Source organism: Eimeria tenella, genomic scaffold, assembly GCF_000499545.2.
Source record: "Eimeria tenella Houghton genomic scaffold, Eth_scaff96, whole genome shotgun sequence".
NCBI lineage: Eukaryota > Apicomplexa > Conoidasida > Eucoccidiorida > Eimeriidae > Eimeria > Eimeria tenella.
This window is the reverse complement of record NW_013543473.1, coordinates 121,353-137,262: the sequence shown is the minus strand read 5'-3', so window position 1 is coordinate 137,262 and position 15,910 is coordinate 121,353. Positions and strand designations below refer to the sequence as shown.

General features: G+C 40.7%; 2 protein-coding genes across 2 annotated transcripts; both read right to left on the bottom strand.

Moving 5' to 3' along the window:
* Nucleotides 1-2,152: 2,152 nt before the first annotated feature.
* On the bottom strand, nucleotides 2,153-5,568 carry ETH_00031135 (eukaryotic translation initiation factor 2 alpha subunit, putative; the record flags this gene model as incomplete). Its single annotated transcript, XM_013378739.1, has 6 exons — nucleotides 2,153-2,323; nucleotides 2,575-2,640; nucleotides 2,973-3,249; nucleotides 4,055-4,170; nucleotides 4,944-5,115; nucleotides 5,246-5,568. 6 exons carry the CDS (start codon nucleotides 5,566-5,568, stop codon nucleotides 2,153-2,155), a joined length of 1,125 nt encoding a protein of 374 aa, XP_013234193.1.
* Nucleotides 5,569-7,628: 2,060 nt separating this feature from the next.
* ETH_00031130 (cleft lip and palate associated transmembrane protein 1, putative) lies at nucleotides 7,629-9,718 on the bottom strand (the record flags this gene model as incomplete). Its single annotated transcript, XM_013378738.1, has 4 exons — nucleotides 7,629-7,978; nucleotides 8,377-8,577; nucleotides 8,664-8,746; nucleotides 9,645-9,718. The coding sequence occupies 4 exons, from the start codon at nucleotides 9,716-9,718 to the stop codon at nucleotides 7,629-7,631; spliced, it is 708 nt and encodes a 235-aa protein (XP_013234192.1).
* Between the last annotated feature and the right edge of the window lie 6,192 nt (nucleotides 9,719-15,910).

Here is a 15,910-nt window from a genome sequence, read left to right as displayed (position 1 = left end):
CAGCAGGGGGCCCTCCCCCACGCCAACCGCTGCCTCAAAAAACTCCTTTTTGCTGCTAAAGACACTTTCTTAGGGGGCCCCCAACAGGGGGGCCCCCCAAAAGGGGGCCCCCCAAGAAGTGGGGCCCCCTCGTGGGGCCCCCCATCTCCACGGGGGCCCCCGGGGGGAACCCAGGAGGGCCCCCAAGGGGGCCCCACAGGTGAGCAGGGTCCCCCGGGGGGCCCCCAGGGGGGCCCCCTGGGGGGCCCCCAACGGGGGCCCACGGGGGGCCCCCTCATGGGGCCCCTGAGGGTACTGGAAGATGCTTGGTTGAAGTGTGGGGTTGAAGAAGGCCCTTCAGGTGTATGTACACCCGAAGAAGGGGAAGATGGAGGAGAAAAAGAAATTAAAAAAGAAGAAGAAATAAAAGAAAAGGAGGAAAGAGAAGAGGAGTTAAATGGAGAAGAAGTAAATGAAAAAGAAACAAACAAAAAAGAAATAAATAAAAAACAAATAAATGAAAAAGGAATAAATGAAAAAGAATTCAATGAAGAGCTGCTGCTGCCGGCGCTGCGAAAAGCAGAACTTTGTTTGGGACTTCTGGAAAAAGAAGAATTCCCCTTTTTTGGAATTGCGAATTTTTGAATTAAAATAAACTCAAAACTAATTGATTAATTAATTAATTCATTAAATTAAATAAATACATTAAATAAATAAATTAAATAAATAAATTTAATTCAAAAAGAAAAAGACACAAAGAGTCAAAAGACTGCAGCTAATCCGCTGACACCCGGAAACTTGAAATCTAATTTTATTGATTTATTATTTATCATTTATTTATTTACTATTTATTTAATTATTTGCTTTTATTTATTTATTTATTTATTCTTATTTACTTATTTACTTTATTTATTTATCATTACTTATATATTTCTTTGTATTCACTGAGACTCAAAGATATGCAGCAGCAGCAGCGAATGCCTAGCAGCAGCAGCAGCAGTGTCTCCTAGCAGCAGCAGCAGCAGGTGTCTCCTAGCAGCAGCAGCAGCAGCATTGCGAGGTCTGCAGCAGCAGCAGCAACTGCGAGGTCTGCAGCAGCAGCAGCAGTAACACTAGTACAATTATACAAACAACAAAAGCAGTATAGACAATGACGATACATTAAAAACAAAATAATACTAATTTAAAATTAAATAGTAATAAATAATAGAGCTAAAATAGTAAAGAGTTAGTTTTGGTGTTGGTAAAAAATAGACAGAAGTTCGAAAAAGCAAAAAAGCAAAAGAGACTTTTCTTTTGTCTCCGCAGCAGCCCTTCTCTTTTTTTAAATTTGGTCTCTTTTCCTTTTCCCTTTCTCCTTTACTCTTTTGCTGCAGCAGCAGCAGCAGCAGCAGCAGCTGCTGCTGCTGGCCCCACAGACAAACAACGCAGAGGCTAGCCGACTAGCTAGCTAGCTAGCTAACCAGCAAGCCAATTATCTATACAGCTAGTCGGTAGGCTAGCCAGCCATCCAGTTAGCTAGCCAGCTAGCTAGCCAGCCCACAGCCAACGAGCCAGCTAGCTAGCTAGCCAGGAAGGCAGCTAGCTGGATAGCCAGCTAGCTAGCTACTAACGGCCAGGGAGATCCCCCCAGCTCGCCAAAAATCCCAGCTAGCCAGCTAGCTAGCTAGCCACGAGCAAGCTAGCTACGTAGCTAGCTAGCTAGCTAGCTAGCTAGCGTAGCCTCGAGCCAACCGGATAAAACCCATTACTTGTTTTCTCCTTTTTATTTGTTTTGCCACTTGGATAATTTTAACTGCCGCAAACAAAACTCCACCTGTGCCTCTTTTCAATCAACTTAATCAACTAAATCAATTTAAATGGAATTAATTCAATTTAAATTGAAGTAAATCAATTTAAATCGAATTAAATCAATTTAAATCGATTTAAATTGAACTAAATGGAGCTAAATCCATTTAAATCAATTTAAATGGATTTAAATGGAATTAAATCCATTTAAATCGATTTCAATGGATTTAAATGGAATTAAATCCATTTAAACCGATTTCAACGGATATAAATGGAATTAAATCCATTTAATCCGACTTAAATGGATATAAATGGAACTAAATCCATTTAAATCCACCTAGACTGATCTAAATGGAACCAAATCGATTAATGAATCAAAAGTCCTTCACTCCTCCTGCGCGTTCTCCTCGACCTCGTCCTCAGGCACCCCCGCCTGCACGCGGCCCATGCCCTCGTCCTCTTCTTCCTCTTCTTCTTCTTCTTCTTCTTCCGACTCCGAAACTTCCAACAAAAGCTCCTCCAGTCTCCGGTCTTCTTCGGACCCCAACACCATTATCTAAGTGCGCAAGTTCGGCACAAAAAAATGCAAAAAAAACTATTCTTTTGAGCCCTTTTCCGCTAAAATCGACATAAAACAACGTGTACATGCATGCATGCATGCATGCATGCATGCATGCACGCTCGCATGCATGCATGCAGTTGCATGCATGCACTTGCATGCATGCATGCAGTTGCGTGCATGCACTTGCATGCATGCATGCAGTTGCATGCATGCATGTGGGGAAAGCCCCGGAAGCTGGAACTGACTTCTCCTTGTTGTTTGAAGTCTCCGCCTCTGTAGCTTTTGATGGTTTGACTAATGCGGCTAATTGCCTGCATGCAAATATAAAATAAAACAAGATCAATAAAATAAATAAATAAACTAAATATATAAAAGAAATAAAAGAAAACAAAAGGTTCAGCATGAGGCCTGTGAAACGCATGCAAGCCCGGCTGTACGTACTGTACGTACTGTACGTACACCCGGGAACAGATACATGCGAACGGAGAAAAACAAAAATCAAAAGATCAAAAAAAAAGAGAAGCAAATAAAAGGGAAATAAATCGAAGAGAAGCAAATAAAAGGAAAACAAATAAAAGGGGAAAACAAAAGAGAAAAAGACCAAAATAAAAGCACTTGAAGATAGAAAAGAGATGAAAGGGACCTGTTGGATCTTCTGCATTCCGGATTCCTTGTCGAAAGAAGAAGTGACAACAACATATTGTGGAGGAGCAATAAGTTTGACAGCAATGTCTTGCGTTTGGGGTGTATCGACAGCTCGTTCGGGTGTCTCGGCAGCTTTTTCCGGTGTCTCGGCAGCTTTTTCGGGTGTCTCGGCAGCTTTTTCGGGTGTCTCGGCAGCTTTTTCCTTCGCCGCCAACAGCGCTTTTTTCACGGCGTCAATTCCGTCTTTTCCGAAGCACCAAACGTCAATTCGAGCTCTAAAAACGAACAAATAAACCATTTTAAATCATTTAAATCATTTTAAATCCATTTAAATCACTTTAAATGCTTTTAAATGGTTTTAATGCACAAGATGAAGGGTTCATCTCTTTAAAACTCCAAAACGAAGAGAAAACGAGAAAGGAGTTCAGGGAGATGTGAGACTTTGAATAAAAGCTAAAAAGAAAATAAAAAGAAATAAAAAAGAAAATAAAAAGGAGATATAAAGGAGACAAAGAAGAGACAAAAAGAGGGAGAAAAGAGAGACGCAAAAGGGGACTGAAAAGAAATTGAAAAAGCCAAAAAGGAGACAAAAAAGGTAAATGGAAAAGGACAAAAAGAGGACAAAAAGAGGAGACAAAAGAGACAAAAATAAAACCAACAAGGGCATTAAAAAGGCACCAAAAAAACCAAACAAGCAGACAAAAGGGGAAAAATGGAGACAAAAATGCGTCAAGGAGGAGACAAAGAAGAGACAAAAAGGGCAAAAAAGAGACAAAAAAGGAGACAAAAGAAATAGACAAGAGGAGACAAAAGAGGAATAAAAAGGAGACAAAATGGGACAAAAGAGAGCCAACAAACGGAAACAAAGGGGACAAACAAAAGAGAAAAAAGTGCCAAAAAAGCGCCGAAAAGCGGGGAAAAAGAAACAGACAAAAGGAGGCAAAAAGGGACAAACAAAGCGACAAAAAGCGCCACCAAAAGGGGCACCAAAAGCGCCCAAAAGGAGGCAAAAAAGGGCCAAGAAAGACCGAAAAAGGGCCGAAAAAGGCCAAAAAAGGGCCAAAAAAGAAGAAAAAGAACCTGAGTTTGAGGGCCTGAGGGGCGAGGCGCAGCTGGATGTCCTGGATAAGAGACTTTTTGACTTCTTCGGAAACGTCCAAACCCCCGAAGACTTCTTCGGGGTCCAGCGCTGCAGCCTGCGTCGCGGGAGACAAAAAGGCAAAAAGGCGCCAGTTGTGAGCCCGAAAAAGAGAAAAGACGCCGAAGGGGACACGAAGGAACTCCGGATTGTTTGAAATCAGGTTTGGTGGAATTAAGATCAAAAAAGGCAGAAAAAGGGAGTTAAAACGGAGAAAAAAGGAGAAGATTGGGGTCAAAATGCGAAAAAAGAGAAAAAATGGCCCAAATGGCGCAAAAAAGAGCCAAAAGAGAAGCAGAAACGGAAACAAAAGGGAAACAAAGGGGAAGCAGGAAGGAGACGGAAAGGGAGACGAAAAGGAGACAAACGGGGGAGTTGTTGGGGCTTTTAAGGACGCAATTTGGGTCGAAAAGGGACAAAAAGTCCCTCCAGTTCGCCAAAAAGCGCCAGACAAACCCCCCAGTTTGCCCCCCCTTTAACGCAGCGCCGCGCCGGCCGCCGCGGCCGCGGGGCCGCGAGCTGGCCCGCGGACTGCAACACGAGGGGGGCTGGCGAGGAGCGGAAGGTCTTTTTGGAGGCCAAATGGACCATTTTAAAGGCCAAATGGACCTTTTTGAAGGCCGAATTCGAACTCCCCTTCGAAAACGGCACTGCGAAATGCCCCTGGCGCTTTCCAGCGCCCCCCAAAACCCCCAAAACCCTCGTACACCAGCAGCAGCAGCGGGGGGAGTCTGGCAGCTGCAGCAGCGGCGCGAGCAGCAGCAGCAGCGCAGCAGCAGCGCAGCAGCAGCGCAGCAGCAGCGCAGCAGCAGCGCAGCAGCAGGGGCTCGCCTTGAGGGCGTCGAGGGCGTGTCCGTATTTCTTGTAGAGCGGCCAGATGACTTTGGCGTTCAACTCATCAACTCCCAAGTTGTGCTTCAGCGCGACGTGGCGCACCGTCTGGTGAACCTTCTTGCCCTTCGAGTACCTCTCCTCGCACTTCACAATGTCTTCCGGCGACACCCTGCAGCAGCAGCAGCAGCAGCAGCAGCAGCAGCAGCAGCATGCCCCCCGCGCCGCGCTGCTCCGAGCAGCACCGCCCCCGCCCGCCCCCGCGCAGCAGCAGCGCAGCAGCAGCAGCAGCAGCGGCGCGCCTGCTCTTGCTGAGGTCGATGTAGCCCTTGACGGCGTCGACGCGCAGCACCATCACGGCCTCGAGGCGGCCCACCTTGACCAGCTTCGTGACGCTGCGGAAGCGCCGCTTGCTGAGCTCGCTGAGGAGAATCATGCCTTCGACGTTGTTGTACTCGAGGAGCGACACGTAGGCGCCCATTTCGGCGATGCGCTGGACCTTCACCATCACGAGTTCTTCGGCTTCGGGGAACTTGCGTTCGTAGAAGCGCAGGTCGCCGAGGGCGCTGCTGCGCGGCTGCGGCTGCAGCTGCTGCTGCTGCTGCTGCTGCGCCGCGGCGGCCATTGCGGCGCGGGGGGGGCGCGGCTGCTGCTGCTGGGCTGTTCACGCTGGTGCGGGGGGCGGGCGGCGGCGGGGCGGCGCCTGCTGCTGCTGCTGCTGCAGCGGGCTCGAGTTCGAAGGAAAGAATGCTGCTGCTGCTTCGGAACGTGCCCCGCTGCCGCTGCCGCTGCTGCTGCTGCTGCTGCTGCGGCCGTCGGTTCGCCGCCGCCAGCGCCGCCGCCCAGGAGCGCCCGGAAGCAGCAACTTGGAGCTCTTTTTGTTGCTTTATTTGCTTTTGCTTTTGCGTTTGCGATTGTTTCCACGCTTTTTGCTTCGACGAACAGCCGCAAAAACGCGCAAATGCAAACTCCACTGCCCACCCGCCACCCCGCAGCCAAAGGGCTGCACCAGCAGCCGCCACGCTGCATGCGCAGCACCTGCTGCAGCAGCGCCACCCGCTGCAGCAGCAGCAGCAGCAGTTGCAGTCTGCTGAGAATCGTGGTTTGCGCCTTCAAGTTTTCAAACCTCACAGCAGAAAACCCTCAAGTGCATGCGCTGAAGACCACACCCTACACCCCAAACCCCAAACCCTACTTGCCCCAAACCCTACACACCAAACCCTAAACCCCAACACCTCTATCCGACACTCCTGGCGCCAAGAGGCCCCATAACGTAGGGTTTGGGGTTTTGACTTTAGGCTTTTGACTTTAGGCTCTTGAGTTTAGGCTCTTGACTTTAGGCTCTTGACTTTAGGCTTTTGACTTTAGGCTTTTGACTTTAGGGTTTAGGGTTTAGGGTGTGAGGTTAGGGTTTACGGTCTAGTCTACACCGAGGGGAGACGGAGAGTCTTTTTTGGAGTCTTCTTTTCTTCCTAGGAGCCACACACGCCTCGTGCTGCTGCTGCTGTTGCTGCTGCTGTCGCTGCTGCTGCTGTCGCTGCTGCTGCTGTTGCTGCTGCTGCTGTTGCTGCTGCTGCTGTTGCTGCTGCTGCTCCTGCTGTTGCTGCTGCTGCTGTTGCTGCTGCTGCTGCTGCTGCTGCTGCTGTTGCTGCTGCTGCTGTTGCTGCTGATGCTGCTGCTGTTGCTGCTGCTGCTACCACGTGGGGTTGAACTCATGCGCGCGCAGCAGCATTCCTCCCGGAGAGCAGCTGCCTGCAGCAACTAAAACAGCTAGCTAACTAGGTAGCTAGCTAGCAGCTAGCTAGCTAGCTAATCAATCGGCTAGCTGGCCAGCCAGCTAGCTCCCGAGCCAGTTGAAATTGTGCAGCTACCTCTCCAGCTGGCTAGCTATCCACCTACTTTGTAGCTAGCTAGCTAGCCAGCTCCTTGGCCAGCTAGCCAGCTAGCTCATGGCTAGCCAAATACCTTTTGGCTAGCTAGGCAACTCAATGGCCAGCTAGCGAGCCAACTATATGGCGAGCCGGTTAGCTAGCTAGCTAGCTAGCTAGCTAGCCAGCTAGCTACTTGCTTCCTGGCCAGCTAGCAGCTACTTGCTTCCTAGCTAGTTAGCTAGCTAGCTAGCTAGCTAGCTAGCTAGCTAGCTAACTAGCTACAGCGACTCTGTCCCGCTGCTCCGGGGTTCTGTGGAATTTGGCGTTGCAGCAGCAAAACCTGCTGCTGCTGCTGCTGCTGTTGCAGCAGCGGCTGAGCAGCAGCAAAACCCCACACTCTCGCCTGTGGGGCCCCAGGTGTACGTACACCCGAGCTCCATTGCAATCCACTCTCGACTTTCTATCCTTTTAATTAATTAAATAACTAGATATTTATTTCTTCATTTTTTTATTTTTTTATTTGGTTATTTATTTATAATTTTAATTTTATTTCAGCAGTTTTTTCTTTCTGCTGTTTTTGCTGCCGAAGAAAACAGCAGCGCCAGCAGCTGCTGCAGCAAAAGTTGGTGCAGCTGCTGTCGCTGCTGCAGCAAAAGTTGCTGTTGCTGCCCCTGCTGGAATAGCAGTTGCTGCTATTGCCGCTAAAGCAGCAAAACTTGCTGCTGCTGCTGCCGTTGCAGCAGCAGTTGATTCTACTGCCGCTGCTGCTGCTGCTGCTGCGCTTGCTGCATTTGCTGCTGCTGCTGCTGCTGCATCAGTTGCTGCTGCTTGTTACGACTCTTCTTCTGAGTCCTCCTGTCTCTTCACAGGCTGTTTCCTTTTTGTCTTTTTTCGATTTCTCCTCTTCATCTGCTGCTGCTGCTGCTGCATCAGTTGCTGCTGCTGCATCACTTGCAGCTGCTGCTTCTGCTGCGCCAGTTTTTGCTGCTGCTTCGGCTGCATCACTTGCTGCTGCTTCTGCTGCACCAGGTGCTGCTGCTGCTGCATCTGCAACAGCAGCAGGAGCTGCTGCTGCTCTCTCTGCTGCTGCAGCTCCCCCCGGAGTTCTGTTTTTGTCAACTCTATAAATCCATCTTTGGTATAGATATATAATAAATATTATATCTGAAACAAACAGCAGCAGCAGCAGCAGCAGCAACAGCAGCAACAGCAGCAACAGCAGCAGCAGCAGCAGCAAAGGCAAACAAAGTTTGGCTGCTGCAGCTGCTAGGAAAGAGAAGCACTTTTCAAATTAAAACAATTAAATTAAATGAAGTTAATATGAAATTAATTTTAAAAAATAATTTTAAAAAAAGAAATTAATTATTTAAAATGAAGTTGTGCATGCAAAGCAAAGCAAAGAGCTGTTGGAGAAGCAGCAAATGAGAAAGACAAAACGAGAAAATGGAAAAAAACAAAAAACAAAAAGTTTTAAAATATATTTAAAAAAAAGAATTGGGCAAACGAATCTATTATTCTTCCAAGGTAAAAGAAAGAAAAAACAGCAAAAGCCACTCTCTTACCGCAGCAGCACGAGCGCCGCTGCTGCAGCTGTTGCTGCTGCTGCTGCTGCAGCTGCTGCTGCAACAGCCGCTGCAGCAGCAGCTGCTGCTGCTTCTGCAGCCGTAGCAACAGCACCAGCAGCACATCAGCAGCAGCTGCTGCAGCAGCTGCTGCAGCAGCTGCTGCAGCAGCTGCTGCAGCAGCAGCTGCGGCAGCCGCCCCTGCAACAGCAGCAGCAGCAGCAGCAGCAGCAGCAGCTGCTGCTGCTGCTGCTGCTGAAGTGTCTGAATTAGAAGGAGACACTCACCGTCTCTGAAGCAAGAAAGGCGATGCATCCAGGGCATGTCAATTAGGAGAGACGCGACGTCATCCACAAAAGTGTTCAGAGACCTGAAAACCCCAAACCCTAAACCCTAAACCCTAAACCCTAAACCCTACCTAAGTCGCTAAGTGGCCAGCAGCAAGGTGTGAAGTGAAAGTGACAGGCGAAATGCATGAGCATTAAAGCACATCAAACCCTAAACCCTAGACCCTAAACCCTAAACCCTAAACCCTAAACACTAGTAAATGCATCCGAAAATCGAAAATAAATAAATCATAAATTAGAAAAATACATCGAAAAATAAAAGGAAATAAATCAAAAATTAAAAGGTGTGAATTAAATGTCACAAAGGGAGAAAGAAGGAAGGCAAAATAAATGAAAAAGGAGACAAGAAGAGATACAAAAAGAGACAAAAAAGGCAAAAAGAGACAAAAAAGCAAAAGCAAAAAGACAAAAAAATGCCAAAAAAGGATCGAATAAAAGTCTGATGAAAGAAGACAAAAAAGCTCCAAAAGAAGACAGAACAAGCTTTAAAGTGATTCAAAAAAGGTTTGAAAAGACATAAAGAAGATCCAAAAAGGTCCAAAAGGATCCAAAAAAGGGTCCAAAAAGAGCCAGAAAAGGGCAAAAAGAGACCAAATAAATTCCCAAATGGAATTCAAATAAAAGTTCGACAAAAGAAAACAAAACGAGCTTCAAAAAGAGACAGAAAGAGCTTCAAAAAGGTCCAAAACAGGCCCAAAAAGACCCAAAAAAGGTCCAAAAAGAGGCAAGAAACGTTCAAAAAGGGACAAAAAAGGTGCAAAAGGAGCCAAAAAAGCCAAACAAGCAACAAAATAAAAACCAAATAAACTTTTAACAAAAGGAGACAAACGGAGCTCCAAAAAGATACAAAAAAGCTCCAAAAAGGTCCAAAAAAAGTCCAAAAAGATCCAGAAAAAAGTCCAAGAAAGACAAAAAAGTCACCTGTAGATGAGGGCTCGCCAGGGCAGATGATCGACGGACTTCAATTTGTAGTTTATGTACAGCTGAGGAGTCATCAGGACAAATCCTGAAAAAAGAAAAACAATTTTATTTATTTTACTTATTTGACTCGTTTTGACTTTATTTGATCTTTTTTGATTTAACTCGATTGATTTAATCGTTTATTTTGATTTATTTTGATTTAATTTGATTATTTTGGCTTAATTTGATTTATTTTGAATTAATTTGATCCAATTTGATAATTAATTTGACTAACTTTTGATTTGATTTAATTAATTTAACTTTCTAATTTGATTTAATTTGATTCAATTTGATTTGATTGAATTTAATTTAATTCTTTAATTTAATTTAATTAGTTTGATTTAATTTAATTTAATTAGTTTGATTTAATTTGATTTAATTTCGATAAATTGTTATTAAAAAACAAATTATTTTCTTAAAGTTAAATTGCACTTCCATCAAATGGTCTCTTCATCAAATTAAATTATATTTTAAAATTATGTTATCCATTTAAATTAAATGAAATTATTAATTCAATATGAATCAAATTATTAATCTAAATTAAATTATTTATTTAAATAGTATATTTTCAAATTAAATTATCTATTTAAATTAAACCAAATTATTTATTATTACCCATTTAAATTAAAATAAATTATATTATTTATATTAAATTGATTTATTTATTTAAATTAAAATCTTAATCTGAATTAAATTGAATTATTTATTTAAATTAAATTGTTCATTTAAATTAAATCGAATTATCTATTTAAATTAACTTATTTATTCAAATTAATTTATTCATTTAAATTAAACTGAATTATTTATTTAAATTAGATCAACCGCTTAAGTTAAATTAAATTATTTATTTTAAAAATAAATAATCAATTTTACCGAAAGCATAAACAGATCCAGCGAGAACAGAAATGCAAAAAGAAAACCAAGATTTATATTTTTTGTTTATTAACGCGTAAATGGCATATCCAATTAGCTGCAGCACAAACGCATGCAGCAGCAAATCTTTTCTTTTTTGTCTACTTTTTGTCTTTTTTGTCTCACCAGCAGCAGCAGCAGCAGTAATACAGCAGCAGCGGCAATAATGCGGCAGCAGCGGCGGAAATAATGCAGCAGAAGCAACAATCATAATGCAGCAGCAGCAGCAGCAACAATGCAGCAGCAACAGCAACAGCAGCAACAACACTACAGCAGCAGCAGCATCAACGCAGCAGCAGCACCAGTAACACCAATGCAGCAGCACAAGCAGCAGCAACACCAGCAACAGCAGCAGCAGCAACACCAGCAACAGCAGCAGCAGCAACACCAGCAACAGCAGCAGCAGCAACACCAATAAAGCAGCAGCAGCAGCAACACCAATGCAGCAGCACAAGCAGCTGCAACACCAATGCAGCAGCAGCAGCAGCAGCAGCAGGAGTCTGACGCAGGGGGCGAGTGCAATGGAGGCGTAAGTGACAGCAGTTTTGTCGTATTCTCTGGTGTCGGATTTGTCGTAACTTTTTGCAAAATGAAATTTCAAAAAAGGAAACTTCGAAACTCTTTCCAATTTAACTGCTTTCGTCAACTTCCACCCAGACAATGCTGCAGCAGCAGCAGCAGCAGCGGTAATGATAATAAGAGCGCAGCAGCAGCAGCAGCGGTAATGGTAAGAATAGTGCAGCAGCAGCAGCAGCAGCAGCAGCGGTAATAAGTGCGCAGCAGCAGCAGCAGCGGTAATGATAATAAGAGCGCAGCAGCAGCAGCAGCAGCGGCAATGGTAATAATAGTGCTGTAGCAGCAGCAGCAGCAGCAGCGGCAATGATAATAATACTGCAGCAGCAGCAGCAGCAATTAAAAAATGCGAAACAGACAACAAATAAATAAATAAAGCAGAGAAGACAATTGGAAGGTATAAAAAAGAATAAATAAAAAAAGTGAAAAAGATAAATAAAATCAGACGAGAAAGGGAAAATAAACGAAACAAAAAGATGAACAAAACAAATAAAATAAATTAAATAGATTAATAAAACAAATAAAATAGTAAAACAAATAAAACAAAATGAATAAACTAAATATATAAAAAATAAAATAAATAAACAAAAGAAACAAAAAGGCAAAAAAGAAGGATAAAAGGAGGCAGAAAGGGAGAAATATAAAATCCAGAAAATTTCAAAAAAAACAAAAAAGACAAAAAGGAAATTAAAAAATTAAAAGACCTCAAAGTAATCCAAAAGAAATAAATAAAAACAAAAAGAGATAAAAAGATACATGAAATAAAAAATAAAATAAAAAAGACAAATAGGGGATTTTTGAGATTTCACAAAAGACATCAAAATGAAAGACATAACAAAAGAATAAAAGAACAAAAGAGTAAAATAAATAAAAAGGATTAAATTAAATTAAATTAAATTAAATTAATTAAATTAATTAAATTTGTCTAATGAAATAAAAGGAAATAATCAAATCCAATTAACTCAAATTAAAACAAATCAAACAAACCAAACGGAATCGACTAAATAATCGAGTTAAATTAATTAAATTAAATTAATTAAATCAAATTAAATCGAATTCATTAAATTTGATTAATTTAATTTAATTTAATTTAATTAATTAAATTTAATTAATTAAATAAATAAAGACTTGCCAATTCCGACAAAAACTTCGAACAAAATTAGCCAAGAAGTTTCTTGACTGTCCAGCAGGTAAAGGCCCACAATCAGCTGCAGCAAAAATCAATTTTTAAATTAAATTAATTAATTTAAATTAATTCAATTAATTTAATTTAATTCTTTTCATTTGATTCAATTTAATTTAATTAATCTAATTAATTTAGTCTATTTAATTTAGTTTATTTAGGGTAATTTGATTTGATTTGATTTGATTTGATTTGCTTTAATTTGATTTAATTTACTTTTTTTTCATTAACTTAATTCAATTCTATTCAATTTAATTTAATTTAATTTAATTTAATCCGGTTTTTCTTTTAACTCCATCCTAGTTGCTCAGAGTTTTATTTTTTAAATTCTTCTTTTTTTCGAGATGTCCGCAGTCCTCCTTAATTTAGGATTTGATTTTAATTCATTTAATTTAATTTCAATTTAAATGCAATTTTATAATCCATATTTATTTTTAATTTTATTAAATATGGATTTTACTGTTAGTCACATTTGTGTTCTGCAACTCTTCCCAGCAGCAACAGCAGCAGCAGCAGCAGCAGCAGCAGTACCATTTGAAAGACCAGCACTTGCAGCAGCAGTAGCGTATGCAGCAGCAGCAGCATATGCTGCAGCAGAATATGCTGCAGCAGCATATGCTGCAGCAGCAGCAGCAGCAGCAGCAGCAAGTTACCTCGCAGACGAAGCTGAAGATAAGAGACACCGCAGAAAGTCCCTCCATGGATTCGTTTTTATACCAAAATTGCATATCTGAAAAAATGAAACAAAAAGAAATTAAAATTAAATTTAAATTGAATTAAAATTAAATAAAAATTAAAGTTAAAAAGAAATTAAACTAAAAAGAAATTAAACAGAAATTGAAAAAGCGATTAAAAGGCAATTAAGAGGAAATTTAATTTGAAAAAATAAAAAAGAAATCAAAAGAAAAGGCAATCCAAAAGACATTGAATGAAATTTATAAAAAATAAAAGAAATTAAAAAGAAATTAAAATAAACCAAAAGAAAATAAAACAGGATGAAATGAATTAAAAATGAATTACATAATGAAATCAAAACGAAGGTGAAGTTAAAAGATATTAAAAAGAATTCAAAGGAAACTGAAGAGGTAAATAAAAAAGAAATTAAAAAGCAATTCGAAAGAAAATAAAGAATAAATAATTCAACAGCACAAAACGGAAAAATTAATTGAAAAGAAAACAAAAGAATAAATGAGTTTGAGAAAGAAATAAAAGAAATCAAATGACTCAAAAGGGAAATAAAAGGAAATTAAATAAATCAAAAGAATAATCCAAAATGAAACTTAAAAGAAGGACAAAAAAGGGAAAAAATAAAAATAAAAAAGACGAAAAGGGACAAATAAAAGAAACAAACAAAAGACTCAAATGGAAGTATTTAAAGAGAATAAAAGAAACCAAAAAGAGAAATAAAGAAACAAAAAACGTCAAAAAAAACCAAAAACCAAAAAGCCAAAAAACAAAAAACCAAAAACACAAAAAAGCAATTAAAAAACAAAACTCAAAAAACAAAAGAAAATAAAAAACAAAAAAGCAACAAAGCAAAATCCAAAAGCCAAAAACCAAAAATAAAAATTAAAATCAAAAATAAAAATAAAAAAAAAACAAAAAAATAAAATTAAAAAAACTAAAATAAATTGAGTCACCGTTTTTGAAGGCGAAGAAGGAGAAGAGGGAATGGAGAAGAATAAAAAGAGAAGAAAAAATTAACATGAAAGGATTTGTCTCCAAAAGAATTCTTTTGAACATAAGTGTCTCCTTTTGTGTCTGCAGCCCGAGCTGCTGCTGCTGCTGCTGCGCCCCCGCTATTTGCTGCTGCAGCACGAACGCATGCAGACTCCCCACGCCGAACGACAGCAGCAGCTTCTCCGACGTCTCCTGCACGCACACACGCCTCCAAACCCTAAACCCTAAACCCTAAACCCTAGACCCTAAACCCTAAGCCGTAAACCCTGCGCGATGCAACTTGCACAAAATCTCACTCAAAACGGACATAAACTCATGGAAAACAGACCCAAAACCTAAACCCTAAACTCTAAACCCTAAACTTTAAACCCTAAAGCCTAAACGTTTAGCCCTCAACCCCAGACCCTAAACCCTAAACCCTAAACCCTAAACGTGAAAGCATACGCCCTCCACCCGAGACGCTGAACCCGCAACCCTAAACCCCAAACCCTAAACCCTAAACCCTAAACCCTAAACCCTAAACCCTAAATGAGGGTTTTCTCGAGAAAGGTTTACCGCCAAAGTGGAGTTGATTGGAATAAAGTTTTTTTCAATTAGCCAAAAGTCCGACAAGTAAACCATCGGCTCGTACTGGCCCTCCGCCACCCGCAGCTGCAGGCCTGCAAGCAAACCCTAAACCCTAAACCCTAAACCCTAAACCCAATCATAAGCCCTAAACCCTAAAGCCTAGAGCCCGTAAATCCTAAACCCTAAATCCTACACAGCCTAAATCCTAAACTTTAAACCTTCAACCCCGTAAACCCTGAACCCCGTAAACCCTAAACCCTAAATTCTAAACGCGGTAAACCCTAAACCCTAAACCCTGCACAACCTAAACCCTAAACCCTATGCCCTAAGCGCCCTAAACAACCTAAACCCCAAAGATTATGACCCAAAATCCCTAAACCCTAAACCCTAAACCCTAAACCCTAAAACCTAAACCCCGTAAACCCTAAACCCTAAACCCTAGACCCTAAACCCCGTAAACCCTAAACCCTAAACCCTAGACCCTAAACCCTAAACACTGCAGTGAACCCTAAACCTTAAGCCCTAAACCCCGTAAACCCGAAACCCTAAACCCTAAACCCCGTAAACCCCAAACCCCAAACCCTAAACCCTAAACCCTAAACCCTACCTTGGAGAGGACCTGTACTGAGGGAAGCAGCTGTATGTACAGCTGAATCGAAGACGACGGAAACGTCCACGCGATTTTTGAAGTGTCTGATCAGCTCCGATGAGTCTTCCTGAAAATTAAATAAATTTAAATTATTTAAATTAATTCAATTTAATTTAATTAATTTAATTAAATAATCAAATTAATTAAATTAAATTAAATTAATTAAATTAATTAAATTAATTAAGTAAATTAAATAATTAAATTAAATTAAATAAATAATAATAAATTGAATTGTTAAATTAAATTAAATAATTAAATAAATTGAATAATTAAATCAATTAAATTAAATTATTAAATTAAAAACATTAGATTGAGTTAAATTAAAGTAAATTAAATTAAGCAAACATATGAAAATAAATTAAACTAATTAAATTGATTAAATTAAATTAAACGAAATAAAATGGAATAAAACGAAAGAAGATGAAATACCAAAAATGGAAAAAAATAAATAAAGAACAAGAGAATAAAAAGGGGAAAGAATAAAAAAGGATAAAAATAATAAAACGAATGAAAAGAATAAAAGAAAGAAACAAATGTAAATTAAAAAGGAGACAAAAGGAGCATTAGAAAGTGCGTACTGAGTCTTCGCTGCTGCTGCTGCTGCTGTCTCCTTCCAGCAGCGAGTAAGTTGTCTCCTCGGGTTTTATTCTTCTCATTTTTGTC